Below are 14,856 nucleotides of genomic sequence, written 5' to 3'. Positions count from 1 at the left end.
GTTCTTTTTCTCCAGGTAATGTTTATGTGTATTCAACATTAAAATTTAAAAATAAGAATAGGCATATATACACTTGTCTTGTTTCAAAAAAAAAAAGGCATATATACACTTGTCTATGTATACATCATAAATAAATAAGAGTATAGGAGAAGAGGGAAAGAAAGACGAGAAAGTTGAAAAGGCTATGTTTTTCTTGTCTGACTTCGTCAAAACCCACTTTATACGTCCATATTTTTGTTGCATAATAAAAGTGACATTAAGAAAAAAAAAGCGTTTACTTTGACTTGGATTGACTTACCGTGTCGCTACTCCACAAATCATCCCCCGTTTCACGGCAATCTACAAAAATCACAAAGAGAGAAAAAATTATATTCGTTATATAAATGAGAGCTTCATGATGTAAACACAACTGAAAGAAGTCAGAACCATGTCTTCTTGCACCTCTTTCATCGTCCTTGTCCTTTTCTCGTTACTCGCTAGCTACAGAGCTTATGCTCAAAATCCTCATTACACATATCATTCTTGTTCAAATACAACAACTTATACAAGGAACAGCACTTATTCCACCAATCTCAAAACCCTTTTGTCCTCTCTCTCTTCCCCAGACGCCTCCTACTCCACCGGATTCCAGAACGCCACGGTGGGACGCGATCCCGATAGGGTCACAGGACTTTTCCTCTGCCGGGGAGATGTCTCGCCTGAAGTTTGTCGTAGCTGCGTCGCCTACTCCGTCAACGAAACCTTAAGTAGGTGTCCGAATGAGAAAGAGGTCGTGCTTTACTACGAAGAGTGCATGCTCAGATACTCTCACCGAAATATTCTATCGACCCTTGTATACGAAGGAGGGTTTTTCATGTTCAACGGCAATATTTCATCTAATCAAGAAGACCGGTTCGAAGATTTGGTGTCGACCACGATGAACCAAGCTGCCGACAAAGCAGCTAACAGTTCTAGGAAGTTCTATACGATAAAAGCCAACTGGACCGCACTCCAGAGTTTATACGGCCTGGTTCAGTGCACTCCTGATCTGACAAGATATGACTGTTTGCGTTGCTTGCATCAATCCATCGATGGAATTCCTCTTAACAGAATTGGGGGTAGACTTTTCTGGCCTAGTTGTAATGCAAGGTACGAGCTTTACTTGTTCTTCAACGAAAACGACACTAGAACACCTCTAGAACAACATGCACCGCCGCCACCACAGCCATCACCGCTACCACCTCCTCCCGCCTCTACTTCTCCGGTTTCATCTCTTACACGAACTGGTGAACTCTTTTATCTTCATCTATGTATTACTATGGTTTCTCAAAATATTCAATACTATCCGGTCTCAAGAAAATGTTTTTTTTTTTTAATACGCAGGTAAACATCATGAGAATTCAAAAGTGTTAATAGTAGCCATCGTCGTGGGTATTGTAGTGGCTGTTTTGATTTTCATAGCTGGTTATTGTTTCCTTGCAAAGAGGACAAAGAAGACTTCAGATAATGCACCAGCCTTTTATGGTAAGGATTCCAGTGAATAACAACCTTAATTGATCAGTTTTTTTGTCTCATCTGATTGCTACGAATTATTGTGCAACAGGGGATGATATTACAACCATTGAGTCACTGCAACTTGATTATGTAATTATTCAAGCTGCAACAAATAACTATTCTGAAAATAATAAAATTGGTGAAGGTGGATTTGGTGAGGTTTACAAGGTACTATTCCTTAATTTTGCATGAGGTTCTGTACTTTTTCTTGAAAATTTATGTCAACACATTTGGATAACAAGATGGTGCTAATGAAAATGGACAGGGAACATTCGCGAATGGGGTTGAAGTTGCGGTGAAGAGACTGTCAAAATCATCAAGACAAGGTGACACAGAGTTCAAGAACGAGGTTGCTGTTGTTGCAAAGCTCCAGCATAGAAATTTGGTTAGGCTTCTAGGATTTTCTCTTGAACAAAAAGAGAGGATACTGGTCTACGAGTATGTGCCCAACAAAAGCCTTGATTACTTCCTCTTTGGTCAGTTACATTTGTTGTTTTGTTTCACTTATTCTTTTTCCATATTCTTGAAACTTGGGATTACAAATTATTAGAATTTACTATAATACCATCGATGTGCACACACAGACCCTGCAAAGCATGGTCAGCTGAACTGGACACTACGATATAAGATCATTGAAGGGATTACCCGGGGAATTCTGTATCTCCATCAAGATTCAAGGCTCACAATTATACACCGTGACCTCAAAGCAAGTAACATTCTCCTAGATCGGAATATGAATCCGAAAGTTGCTGATTTTGGAATGGCTAGGATCTTTGGAATGGACCAAACCCAGGATAACACAAGCAAGATAGTTGGCACCTAGTAAGTCTTCCACACAACTTCTTGTAAGATGAACTTTGTTAAACATGATTTTGCAAATTTACCAAAGTTTTGTTGTGAGTTCCAGCGGTTACATGTCTCCTGAATATGCACTTCATGGCCAGTTCTCAATGAAATCTGATGTCTATAGCTTTGGAGTGTTAGTTCTTGAGATTATTAGCGGTATGAAGAACAACAGCTTCTACGAGATAGACGGTGCACATGACTTGGTAACATATGTAAGTTTAAAGGCAATCAAGCTTTATATTTAGCACTTTTACAATAGTAAAAAGTTTTTTTTCAAGAATTGACTGGTTGATTGATATTCTAGGCTTGGAAGCTTTGGGGTAATGGAACAGCTTTAAACCTCGTGGATCCAATTATTATTGATAACTGCCATAACAGTGAAGTTGTTCGATGCATCCATATCGGCCTTTTATGTGTTCAAGAAGATCCTGTAGATCGTCCAACCTTTTCAACCATTTTTGTAATGCTCACAAGTGACACTGTTACTTTACCAGTGCCTCGGCAACCAGGGTTTTTCGTCCAGAGCAGACCTGAAAGAGACCCACTTGATTCAGATCAGTCTACTACAACCAAGTCTGATCCAACATCTGTTGACGATGCGTCCATCACTGATATATATTCTCGTTGAACATGGTGTTTTACCTTAAAGTTTGAACCTACTGGTATTTTTAAAACAAGTTAACAACTTTTGTAGCTGTCGAATATAGTTTAGTTTTAATTTGGCTTTTCTGTTTATTATAGAAATTGAAATCAATTAACAACATTTGTAAGCCAATTTGGTTGTGGTGTTATTTGATGCAAGCTCCATGTTTCGTTTAGTTTTCAATATGAATTCTGTAAGGTTTTTTGTAAAACAAAGAAAAATATAATTGAGTTTAAGCACTGACTTTTGACTTCGACTTCTGTTTAAACTGGTAAGACACGATCAGGTTTCAGAGAATTCTCAGTGTGAAGAAGTGAGAAGATGTATCCACATTATTGAAACCAGAATTTTTTAGGAGTATGCATGGATGTGCGGCACCCTAAAAAGCAATTAGGCAGTTGGACTGGAGTAACTGGACAATGAGATACAAGATCATTTCATGGATTGCTCGAGGAATTCTATATCTTCATCAAGATTCAAGCCTTACAATCATACACTGCAACCTTAAAGTCAAAAACGTTCTATTAGATTCTGATTTGAACCCGAAAAAATGCGGATTTTGGCATGGCCAGGATTATTGGGATTTGGGGTTGACCAAACCCTTGAAAATACAAGCAGAATAGTTGGAATATAGTAAACTATTTTCCTCTTTGAAATCCTATGAATTGAAATCTTTGATTATCATCTATATGCTCAAGTTCATTCTATGTTTCAGCGGTTATATGTCCCCGAGTATGCAATGCATGGCCAGTACTCCACAAAATCTGATGTATATATAGCTTTTGGTCTTTGTTATGGACAGAGCCAGTCGTGAACAAAGCTGAATGAAGCTTTGGCATATATAGTCTCCAATTTTTTTGAAGAAAATTAGATAGACATAAACTCTAAAATCTGAAAAATATAAAGTAAAAAATTGAAATCTTTATTAAATTACCTACAATCTCCAAAATCTTTGTTTGACCCTGTCTGAGGATTATTAGTGGCAAGCGGAATAGCAGCTTCCACATATCAGGCAGTAATAGTAGGAACTTGGTCACATAGTAGCTCATACATATATGTAAAGAAAAGGAGGGAAAGCAAGACAAGAAAGTTCAAAAGGCTATGTTTTTCTTGTCAGATTCGTCTAAAAATGTTGGAGTTTTCTTTACATGGCTTTATCCACTTAATACGTTCATATTTTTGTTGTACTGTATAATAAATTTTTCATTTAAGAAACAAACGTTAACTTTGACTTTGATTGACTCACCGTCTTCGCCACTCCACAATCCATCCCATGTTTCACGGCAATCTACAAAAGTCACAAAGAGGAAAAATATATTCGTTATATAAATGATATGGAGCGTCCTGATGTAAACACAAATGAAAGAAGTTAGAACCATGTCTTATTGCACCTCTTTCATCTTCCTTGTCCTTTTCTCCTTACTCGCTAGCTTGAGAGCTTATGCTCAAAACCCTGGTTACTTATACCATTTTTGTCCAAATACAACAACTTATACAAGAAACAGCACTTACTTCACCAATCTCAAAACCCTTTTGTCTTCCCTCTCTTCCCCTGACGCTTCCTACTCCACCGGATTCCAGAACTCCACCGTGGGACACGACCTCGACAGGGTCACGGGACTTTTCCTTTGTCGGGGAGATGTCTCTCCAGAAATTTGCCTTCGCTGCGTCGCCTTCTCCGTCAACGAAACCTTATCTCGGATTCAAATGAGAGTGAGGTTGTGCTCTATTACGGCGAGTGCATGCTCAGATACTCTTACCGGAATATTCTATCGACAGCTATATACAACGAAGGAGGGGTAATCAGGTTGAACAACAATGTTTCATCTAATCAAGAAGACCGGTTCCAAGTTTTGGTGTCGACAACGATGAACCAAGCTGCAGACAAAGCAGCTAACAGTTCTAGGAAGTTCTATACGATCAAAGCCAATTGGACGGCACTCGAGACTCTATACGGCCTGGTTCAGTGCACTCCTGATCTGTCAAGATACGACTGTTTGCGTTGCCTGCATCAGTCCATCGATGGAATGCCTCTTAACAAAATTGGGGGTACACTTATCTGGCCTAGTTGTAATGCTAGGTACGAGCTTTACTTGTTCTTTAATGAAACCGGCACTGGTACACCTCCAGAACAACAAGCACCTCCGCCACTGCAACGGCTGTTACCACCTCCTCCAGCCTCTACTTCTCCGGCCTCATCTCTTCCACGACCTGGTGAACTAATTCGTCTTACTATGTTTTCTCAAAATGTTCAATACTATCCAATCTCAAGCAAATGTCTTTTTCTTATATGCAGGTAAACATTGGAATTTTAAAATGGTGATAGTAGCCATTGTTGTGGCTATTGTAGTGGCCGTTCTGCTTTCCATAGCTGGTTATTGTTTCCTTGCTAAGAGGACAAAGAAGACTTCAGACAATGCACCAGCCTTTTATGGTAAAGATTTCAGTGAATAACAACCTTAACTAAGTTTAGCTTATGTCACTGATCAGTTTCTTTTGGGTCTCATCTGATTGCTACGGCTTATTGTGCAACAGGAAATGATATTACGACCATTGAGTCGCTGCAACTTGATTATAGAATAATTCAAGCTGCAACAAATAATTATTCTGAAAATAATAAAATTGGCCAAGGTGGATTTGGCGAGGTTTACAAGGTACTATTACTTTTAGCTCCTTAACTTTGCCTTAACTTCTGTACTTCCTATTGAAATTTTATGTCAAAACATTTGGATAACAAGATGATGCTGATGAAAACATATAGGGTACATTCCCAAATGGGGTTGAAGTTGCGGTGAAGAGACTGTCAAAATCATCAAAACAAGGTGACACAGAGTTCAACAACGAGGTTGCTGTTGCTGCAAAGCTTCAGCATAGAAATTTGGTTAGGCTCCTAGGATTTTCTCTAGAACAAAAAGAAAGGATATTGGTCTATGATTACTTCCTCTTTGGTCAGTTGCATTTATTGCTTTATTTCAATTATTCTTTAGCCATATTCTTGAATACTCATATTATAAATCTGTAGATCTAACTGTAATTCATGGATGCACACACAGACCCTTCAAACAAAGGTCAGCTGGACTGGACTCACCGATACACGATCATTGGAGGGATTTCTCGGGGGATTCTTTATCTCCATCAAGATCCACGGCTCACAATTATACACCGTGACCTCAAAGCAAGTAACATTCTCCTGGAGGCAGATATGAATCCGAAAGTTGCCAATTTTGGAATGGCCAAGATCTTTGGAATGGACCAAACCCATGATTCCGTGACAAAAAAAAAAAAAAAAAAAAAAAAAGACCAAACCCATGATAACACAAGCGAGATAGTTGGCACCTAGTAAGTCTTTCACTTAACTTCTCTTAATTGAAATTTGTTAAACATGATTTTGCCAATTTACCATAGTTTTGTTGTGGATTCCAGTGGTTACATGGCTCCTGAATATGCGATTCATGGCCAGTTCTCAATGAAATAAGATGTTTATAGCTTTGGAGTGTTAGTTCTTGAGATTATTAGCGGTATGAAGAACAACAGCTTCAACGAGATAGACGGCGCACATGATCTAGTTACATATGTAAGTTTTTTAGGCAATCGTGTTTTTTGTATTTAGCTCTCTTACAATAATAAGCGATGTTTGCAAGAATTGAGTAATTGATTAATATTCTAGGCGTGGAGGCTTTGGAGTAACAGTAGAGCGTTACACCTCGTAGACCCTATTATTATTGATAACTGCCCGAACAGTGAAGAGGTTCGATGCATCCATATTGGTCTTTTATGTGTTCAAGAAGATCCTGTAGAGCGTCCGACCTTTTCAACCATTTTTGTAATGCTCACTAGTCAGACTGTGACTTTACCAGTGCCTCGGCAACCAGGTTTTTTTCGTTCAGAGCAGATCTGGAAGAGACCCGCTTGACTCAGATCAGTCTACTACAACCAAGTCTGATCCAACATCTGTCGACGATGCGTCCATCACTGATATATATTCTCGGTGAATATGGTATTCTTACCTTAATGTTTGAAGCTAATCATACTATTGAAAACAAGTTAAACAACTTTCGTAGCTGTTAAATATGGTTTAGTTTTAATTTGGTTTTTCTGTTTATTATAGAAAAAGAAATCAGATAAGTACACCATTTGTAAGCCAGATTGGTTGTGGTGTTGTTTGATGCAAGTTCCAAGTTTCCTTTAGTTTTCAATATGCATTACATATGGGTTTTTTTTTGCATTATGTATGGTTCGTAAAACAAAGAAAATATAATTGATTTTTAGCATTGACTTTTGACTTTTGAGATTCATTTCCATGGCCGTATTTGGAGGTTTAAGGACAGCCAGTTTGACGAATTCAACATTAGACATTTTAGGAGAGAAACTTCGATTGCTGTTTAAACTGGTAAGAAACGGATCCAACACATCGCCCACGCTTTGCCTTGTCCGCTACTCCAACACTTCTTTTTCAGGATTAGCAGATCTAAACAATGCTCACAAACTCTGGTTAAGCTGAAAAAGATCATGCTATTGGTCACTGTGTTAGGCTTATTAGAGGCTTAATTAGGCAAAACAAGTCAAACAAGAAGAAACGTGTAAATAATATACAACTCATACATGTTTGTGGCTACAATAGCAATACGAACAGTTACAAATCAGCTTATTTTTAAAACCAGTTGATTAAGAAATCAGGCAAGAATATAAACGTTTGTCTTCAACGAGGATATACATCTGTGATCGAGGCATCATCAACAGACCGTAGAAGAGACTTGGTCGTTGTAAATTTGTCTGAATCAAGAGGGTCTTTTCCGAGTCTACTCTGAAAGAAAAGACCTGGTTGCCTAGGCACGGGTAATGTCACAGTATTACTACTGAGCATCAGAACAATGGTTGAGAATGGTGGACGCTCTACAGGATCTTCTTGAACACACAGAAGACCTATATGGACACATCGAACAACTTCATTCCTTTGGCAATTATCTACAATAATTGGATCCACGAGGTCTAGTGGTGTCCCATTACTCCAAAGCCTCCATGCCTAGAATATTATTTTAACCAATCAGCACTTGCAACCATGGTCAGGTAAGTATGGGACTTGATTGGCTCAACACTTACATATGAAACCAAGTCATGTGCACCATCTGTTTGGTAGAAGCTGCTATTCTTCTTGCCGCTTATAATCTCAAGAACTAACACTCCGAAGCTATAAACATCTGATTTCATTGAGTACTGACCATGCATTGCATACTCAGGAGACATGTAACCACTGAAAACCAGAGCAAGACTTTAGTATGTTGGCCAAAAAAATTCATTAAACGTATGAGTAATTTAAAAGACAAAACTTACTAGGTTCCCACTATCCTGCTTGTATTCTCCTCTGTTTGGTTCATTCCAAAGATCCTAGCCATTCCGAAATCAGCAATTTTAGGATTCATGTCCGAATCCAGTAGAACGTTACTTGCTTTAAGGTCACGGTGTATTATCGTGAGCCGTGAATCTTGATGAAGATACAGAATCCCTCGAGCAATTCCACCGATAATCTTGTACCGCCGAGACCAGTCCAGCTGAGTTTGCTTTGCAAGGTCTGTACACATCCATAGATTAGCATCAGTTTTAAATATTTGACACTTAAGTGTCAAGATTTGGCCAAAGAATTATTGACAAATGCAACTAACCAAATATGAAGTAATCAAGGCTTTCGTTGGGCACGTACTCGTAGACTAGTACCCTCTCTTCTCCTTCTAGACAAAATCCTAGAAGTCTAACAAGATTTCTATGTTGTAGCTTTGCAACAAGAATAACCTCGTTCTTAAACTCCGCATCACCTTGTCCTGATGACTTTGACAGTCTCTTCACCGCAACTTCAGTGCCATCCGATAATGTACCCTACCGTTTTCACCACCATTATGTGGGCCCAAAATGGTAAGGAAAAGATTAAAAAAAAGCCATTTGGAACTATACTAATTACCTTGTAGACCTCTCCAAATCCACCTTGGCCTATCTTATTACTTTCAGAAAAACCATTAGTAGCAGTTTGGATTGATCTGTAATCAAGCTGCAGTGATTCTGCGGTTGTTATATCATCTCCTGGTGCATAAAGAAAGTCTTAGAAGCAAGAAAGAAGACGCTGAGCATTTGACATTAATCAAAATTCAAACCCAATTTTATTTGAAGTCTTTACCATCAAATGCAGATGCTGTACCATAAGTCTTCTTTGCCCTCTTTGCAAGGAAGCAATAACAAGCTATGAGAAGCAGAACAACCACTATAATAGGTACAACAATGGCTACAACTAGTACACTTGAACTCCCACCTTTCCCTGTTATTCAAACATCATTAGCTTTAATATTAGATAGCGTGAGCAGTAAAGACAGAGTTCTAACCAGCTGGCGGAGGAGCTGAGACCGGAGGAGTAGAAACAGGCGGTTGTGGTGGCAGCGGAGGTGTTGTAATGGCGGATTCGTTGTAAAATGCGTAAAGCTCGTATCTTGAACCACAGCTATGCATAATAAATCTTCCTCCAATTTTATCAGTGGGTAACTGATTGATGCTCTGCTGCAGACAGCTCAAACAGTCTTGTCTTGTCAGATCAGGAGTGCACTGAACCAATCCGTATAAACTCTGTGATGCAGTCCAGTTAGCTTTTCTCGCATCGAACTTTCTACGACTGTCCGCAGCTTCATTGGCGGCTTGGTTCATCGTCGACAAGACCAAGTCTCTGAACTGGTCTTTTTGGTTAGATGTAATGTTTTGGGTGTTCCACAAGACAACTCCTCCGTCGGTGCTTAGCGTCGAGAGAATATTCCGGTTAGAGTATCTTACCGTACACACATCGTAGTAGAGCACGACCTCTCTCTGGTTTGGACACCGAGTTGAGGTGTCGTTGACGACAAAGGCGACGCATCTGCGACAAACTTCCGGCGAGACGTCTCCTCGGCAAAGGAAAAGTCCGGTGACACTGTCGGTGCCTTGTCCGGAGATGGCGGTTTGGAATCCGGTGGAGTAAGAGGAGTTGCTGGAAGAGAGGGAGGACAAAAGTGTTCTGAGGTTGGTGGAGTAAGTGCTGTTTCTGGTGTAAGTTGTCGTGTTTGGACAGATGTGGTATACGTAAATGGGATCTTGAGCTGAAGCTTTGAAGCTTGTGAGAAAGGAGAAAATGAAAAGGAAGATCAAAGAGGCCCAAGAACACATAACTGATGAAATAAATTTTTAGAATCTTGATTCTCTCTCTCTCTTTCTGTAGATTACAATGAAAACAGAGGATGGTTTTGTGACGAGTGCCAGACGAAAAGTCAAGGTTTTTGTATTCAAAATTCTTGTCCAACTTGTGTTCATCTACTAAACTATTAAAATATGGTATAGAAAATATTAAATGCGAGAAATTTTATGGATAGCCTTTGATCGGTTCATTAGTAGAAATGCACGTCAAGATTGGTTAGCAAAGGAAGATACTATTCGTAGTTGGCATTTTGACGAGACTATAAATTTAGTTGTTGGCATTTATTTCAAACATTATTTTCTTTGGTGATGGCTGATGATATTAAAAAAAAAAATCTCACGTGGTATATAAGTAAAAAAAACTCGTTTTCATCTTTGTACCTACTGCAAGAACCTTCTCTGTCTTCTCCACTTGGTCAATTGAATTGGTCTTCTTCTTCGGAGTTCTTTGTCGGTCGGTTACTCATTAAATTAGGTCATACAGATAACCCCTTTCTTCCTTCCTCTCACTTCCTTTTCTCTTCCACTTTTCGAATAGACTTAGATCTTACACGTCTCAAGCTTTAAATGGCACTCGCTGCTATACAGCAGCATGGGATTCTCAGGTTACAGGAGTAGAAAAGGGTGGATAGAGGTAAACTAATGTTCATCATCAATATAAGGCATGATTCACTTTTTGTAGGACTCTTTGTTCATCCTCTTTGGTAATTGATTCGCGGACTCTTACGGTATGAGAATTAGCCGCTGAAATATTAAATATCAAGAATCTGACTTTGTGAAGTTTTGTATGTCAATAGTTTCCAGAGTTTTTCTTTTCTTCTTCTGTTGTTTAATAAATCCAACACAATTGTCACTCAGGATTATGGTAAAGCACCTGACGATGTTACAACTTACAAGGTTTAACTCACATAGTATGTTTACATTTTATGAGTTTTATAACATTGCATCTCCTGTCACAATTTTTTTGTAAAGAACAAAGTGTATATGGCGCAGCGTTGGATAGGCTCGAAAATCGTTGTTTCCAAGAGGAATGGCCGAGGACTCGATGAGCGTTGATTTCGAAGAATAACCCTTCAAACGAGGGTTCTTGCTAATCGGAGAATACCGAAGACAAGAAAGAAGAACTGAAAGTTCTAGGGTTTTTCTTATTCAATATATCAATAATGTATACAAAGCTATAGATCAAACTATATGTACTAGGCTAACGAGATCGTAACCGTCTCTCCACACACTAATCTACGCAAGTTATACTTAGCCTCATAATTAACATAATGGCTAAATAAAATAGAAACAATATAAACACATATATCTCGTAAGCCCATGGTCCATAGTATGCGCTGCAATGCATCAGTATAGCTTATTGTCAAACACGAAATGACTCCAAGCGAAGCTAATAGAGATGTACTGTTTAAAAGATTAGTGGTTAGATCCTCAGTCCGAGTCAAGAGACTTCTAGAGATTTCGATTGGAGCCAATATCAACTTCCTTACGAGAGATAGGATGCCGAAGTCGCTCAAGTCAGTGTTATAGAGCCGAGGGAACGCAAATGAGTTAATTGTCAATATCTTTTAATAATTTGATTTTGTGAAATCATACAAGTTTTAGAATATAATCGCACGTTCGAACCGCAAAAAAAAAAAAAAACAGAGTATTTACACCAGTTTTAATCAAGTTTACACTGACAGATAACATTTCAAGAAACAGTTAACATTTTGTTCCAAGGAAAAATATGAGATATCAGTCAACGTATGGCTAACGTAATTGAACACATTTTTAGAAAGAAAAAATGTCACTTGAACACATATTCCTTTGCATTTGAAGTACTGAGAGAAAATGGAATGGTTTATAATTAATGTTTACAAACTTTACATAGGTAAATTACCAAAACTTATTCCAGAGTAATCGTCTGTATATAAGGCTATGCCTTCGTTATAAATCAAATAAGAAAAAACTCTTTGTATCAACCTAGAGTTCTTTGATATGGTATTAGCTTTTTGTTAATTTATATTTATGAGAAACATTTTTTGAGATTTTTTTTTTTTTTTTGAAACACACTTATATTAAAACCTTAACAGAAGTTAGGTGCAGCCATAATGGCAAGTTCAACATCCAAGATCTGTTTTGCTAACCTATCAGCAACTGAATTTCTCTCATGGGGAATCCAGCTAAAAGAGATAACATCGAAAGAAGAAGCAAGCGAGATTACTTTAGATAGGATACCATATAACCCAGCTAAGGAGGATCCTAAGTTAATTGCTTTCACTAAGATTGCAGAGTCTGATTCACATCTAATCTTTGACAAGCCAAGGTCCCTGCACTTCAAGATGGCTTCACGGAGAACTAGTCCTTCAGCTACCAAAGGCGACGAAACATGGCGAGATGGGGTAGAGTATGATGAGACTCTGTTTTGAGAACAAAGTATTTATGAGAATTCATATCTAAAATATAAGCTTTCATTCACACAGAAGATAAAAATTCATGTATACGCAACAGAAAATTTAATTTTTTTTTACAAAATTGCAAAGTTCAACATATAACACACATAAGTAAGAAATTTTCAACAAACATTATAGATTATAACACTTAGAAATAAGAAACCACTTGGTTTTGTTTTTAAGTTGATATGTTAAGAACTAAAATCAAACTAAATTAAAACGAAACTACTAGATTATAAGGCGCTCAAACAAGTTTTGAACTTTATCAACCAGAAATAACACTTTTTGACCAATAAATGTCAAGTAGTCCAAGCGTGAAGGTTAACACCATAATCAACGAGGATATAAATCAGTGACCGACGCATCACCGACAGACCTTGTAGCACACTTGGTCATCGTAGATTGATCCGAATCAGGCAGATCTCTTTTAGGTCTTGCCTGAATGACAAACCCTGGTTGTTGAGGCACTGGCAAAATCACATTGTTACTAGTGAGCATCTGCAAAATGGTTGAAAAGGTCGGGCGCTCTACAGGATCCTCTTGAACACATAAAAGACCGACATGGATGCATCTAACCACTTCACTCTTCTGGCAATTATATACTATAACTGGATCCACAAGGTCTAACTCTGTTTTGTTAGTCCATAGTCTCCAAGCCTATAATATCAATCAAACAATCAATTCTTGCAAGCTTATTTTAGGAGAGGTATATATAAAAATTGTTAAACGGAAAAATATAGAAATATTGATTGCCTCAACTTACATATGTAACCAAGTTATGTGCACCGTCTCTCTCGTAGAAACTGCTATTCTTCCTACCAGTCATGATCTCAAGAACTAACACTCCAAAGCTATATACATCAGATTTCATTGAGAATTGGCCATGCATAGCATATTCTGGAGACATGTAACCGCTGAAATCGACACCAAAACTTTAGTATATTGACAAAATCATATTCAGCAAACTTCAACTTAATTAGGAGAAGTGGATGACTTACTAGGTACCGACAATTCTGTTTGTGTTCTCTTGAGTTTGGTCCATCCCAAAGATTCTTGCCATTCCAAAATCAGCAATTTTTGGATTCATATCTGCATCCAGGAGAATGTTACTTGCTTTAAGGTCACGGTGTATAATTGTGAGCCGTGAATCTTGATGAAGATATAGCATTCCCCGAGCAACCCCTTCAATGATCTTGTATCTCCGTGTCCAGCATAGTTTACCCTTCTTTGTTGGGTCTATGTGTGTACATTCATGACAAATTAAACATTTGCAACCCCCATTTAAAAATAAAAAGTTACTGAAACAAAGCAATAAATGCAACTGACCAAAGAGGAAGTAATCAAGGCTTTTGTTGGGCACATACTCGTAAACCAATATCCTTTCTTCTCGTTCTAGAGAAAACCCCATAAGCTTTACCAAATTTCTATGCTGAAGCTTTGCAACAACCACAACCTCGTTTTTGAACTCTGTTTCACCTTGTCCTGATGATTTTGACAGTCTCTTCACTGCAACTTCAGTCCCATTCAAAAATGTACCCTATCCATTTATATAAGCATCATCCCAATATTTATATATGTTAGCACAAAATTACAGAGAAAAATCCACAGCCTCAGGCGTGATTAAGGATGTATACTAGTGATAGTACGCCCAGACGTGCCTTTTAGGCATAAAAGAGGCAAACCTCCATTCCAAAATACTATGTTTTGGGGGCGCACTTTTCATTGTTATTTGGTTTTCTAAGTTGAATGAAGTGTATTTAACTTTATAATTTAGTAATTAGTTACACTAGATGGTAATAGTTTATACTAAAGAAAAACTCTTTAAGATAATCTATTTCAGTTATTAGTTATTTTTATATATTATAAATTCATCTATTATACTAAAGAAATACTCTTTAAGATAAACTATTTCAGTTATTAGTATTTTATATATTATAAATTCATCTATTATACTAAAATGATGTATTTAACTGTCTTTTTATCTTTTTGGTTAATTTTTAATATATATATTTCATCAAATGTATTTTACTTCATTTTATATACGTATATTTTGGCATTTGCTATATAATTTATAATTATACGGTTTCATTTATCATATTTATAAGCAAATTTAGATTAAATTTTATTACTTCAAATTTATATAATTTTATTTCAATATATATTATATATATCATGAGAGAGATTGTATTTTTGATA

The 14,856-nt window shown here is 37.5% G+C and overlaps 3 protein-coding genes, 1 long non-coding RNA gene and 1 pseudogene across 6 annotated transcripts in view; 3 read left to right on the top strand and 2 right to left on the bottom strand.

Moving 5' to 3' along the window:
* Nucleotides 1-36: 36 nt before the first annotated feature.
* LOC103861374 (cysteine-rich receptor-like protein kinase 15) lies at nt 37-3,205 on the top strand. The gene is made up of 7 exons (XM_009139076.3): nt 37-1,265; nt 1,363-1,503; nt 1,583-1,701; nt 1,799-2,009; nt 2,118-2,355; nt 2,441-2,591; nt 2,684-3,205. The coding sequence occupies exons 1-7, from the start codon at nt 428-430 to the stop codon at nt 3,005-3,007; spliced, it is 2,022 nt and encodes a 673-aa protein (XP_009137324.1). The 5' UTR covers nt 37-427; the 3' UTR covers nt 3,008-3,205.
* A 303-nt stretch (nt 3,206-3,508) lies between these two features.
* LOC103861372 lies at nt 3,509-7,297 on the top strand (annotated as a pseudogene).
* A 292-nt stretch (nt 7,298-7,589) lies between these two features.
* Nucleotides 7,590-14,856, bottom strand: part of LOC103861370 (cysteine-rich receptor-like protein kinase 10) — a 26,023-nt gene continuing 18,756 nt past the window's right edge. Inside the window, exons 3-9 of the mRNA XM_009139073.3 lie at nt 9,391-10,219; nt 9,189-9,326; nt 8,976-9,094; nt 8,683-8,893; nt 8,354-8,591; nt 8,123-8,273; nt 7,590-8,045 (exon numbers count right to left, since the gene is read on the bottom strand). Coding sequence (XP_009137321.1) covers nt 7,722-8,045; nt 8,123-8,273; nt 8,354-8,591; nt 8,683-8,893; nt 8,976-9,094; nt 9,189-9,326; nt 9,391-10,198 — 1,989 coding nt within the window. The 5' untranslated portion in view covers nt 10,199-10,219 and the 3' untranslated portion in view covers nt 7,590-7,721. The remainder of the gene's footprint in view (nt 8,046-8,122; nt 8,274-8,353; nt 8,592-8,682; nt 8,894-8,975; nt 9,095-9,188; nt 9,327-9,390; nt 10,220-14,856) is intronic.
* Nucleotides 10,203-11,901, top strand: LOC108871231. Its single transcript, XR_004456443.1, has 2 exons — nt 10,203-11,136; nt 11,219-11,901. It is a non-coding gene; the product is annotated as an uncharacterized LOC108871231 (long non-coding RNA).
* Nucleotides 12,709-14,856, bottom strand: part of LOC103861369 (cysteine-rich receptor-like protein kinase 15) — a 9,071-nt gene continuing 6,923 nt past the window's right edge. For 2 of the 3 annotated variants that reach the window (XM_009139071.3, XM_009139072.3), the window contains exons 4-7: nt 13,987-14,197; nt 13,659-13,896; nt 13,424-13,574; nt 12,709-13,317 (exon numbers count right to left, since the gene is read on the bottom strand). In XM_009139071.3, coding sequence (XP_009137319.1) covers nt 12,994-13,317; nt 13,424-13,574; nt 13,659-13,896; nt 13,987-14,197 — 924 coding nt within the window. In that variant the 3' untranslated portion in view covers nt 12,709-12,993. Of the gene's footprint in view, nt 13,318-13,422; nt 13,575-13,658; nt 13,897-13,986; nt 14,198-14,856 lie in introns of those variants that run through there. The other variant, XR_004456437.1, reaches the window with a different exon arrangement.

Source organism: Brassica rapa, chromosome A03 (assembly GCF_000309985.2).
Source record: "Brassica rapa cultivar Chiifu-401-42 chromosome A03, CAAS_Brap_v3.01, whole genome shotgun sequence".
Taxonomy (NCBI): Eukaryota; Viridiplantae; Streptophyta; class Magnoliopsida; order Brassicales; family Brassicaceae; genus Brassica; species Brassica rapa.
This window is presented reverse-complemented; position numbering and strand designations above follow the sequence as displayed.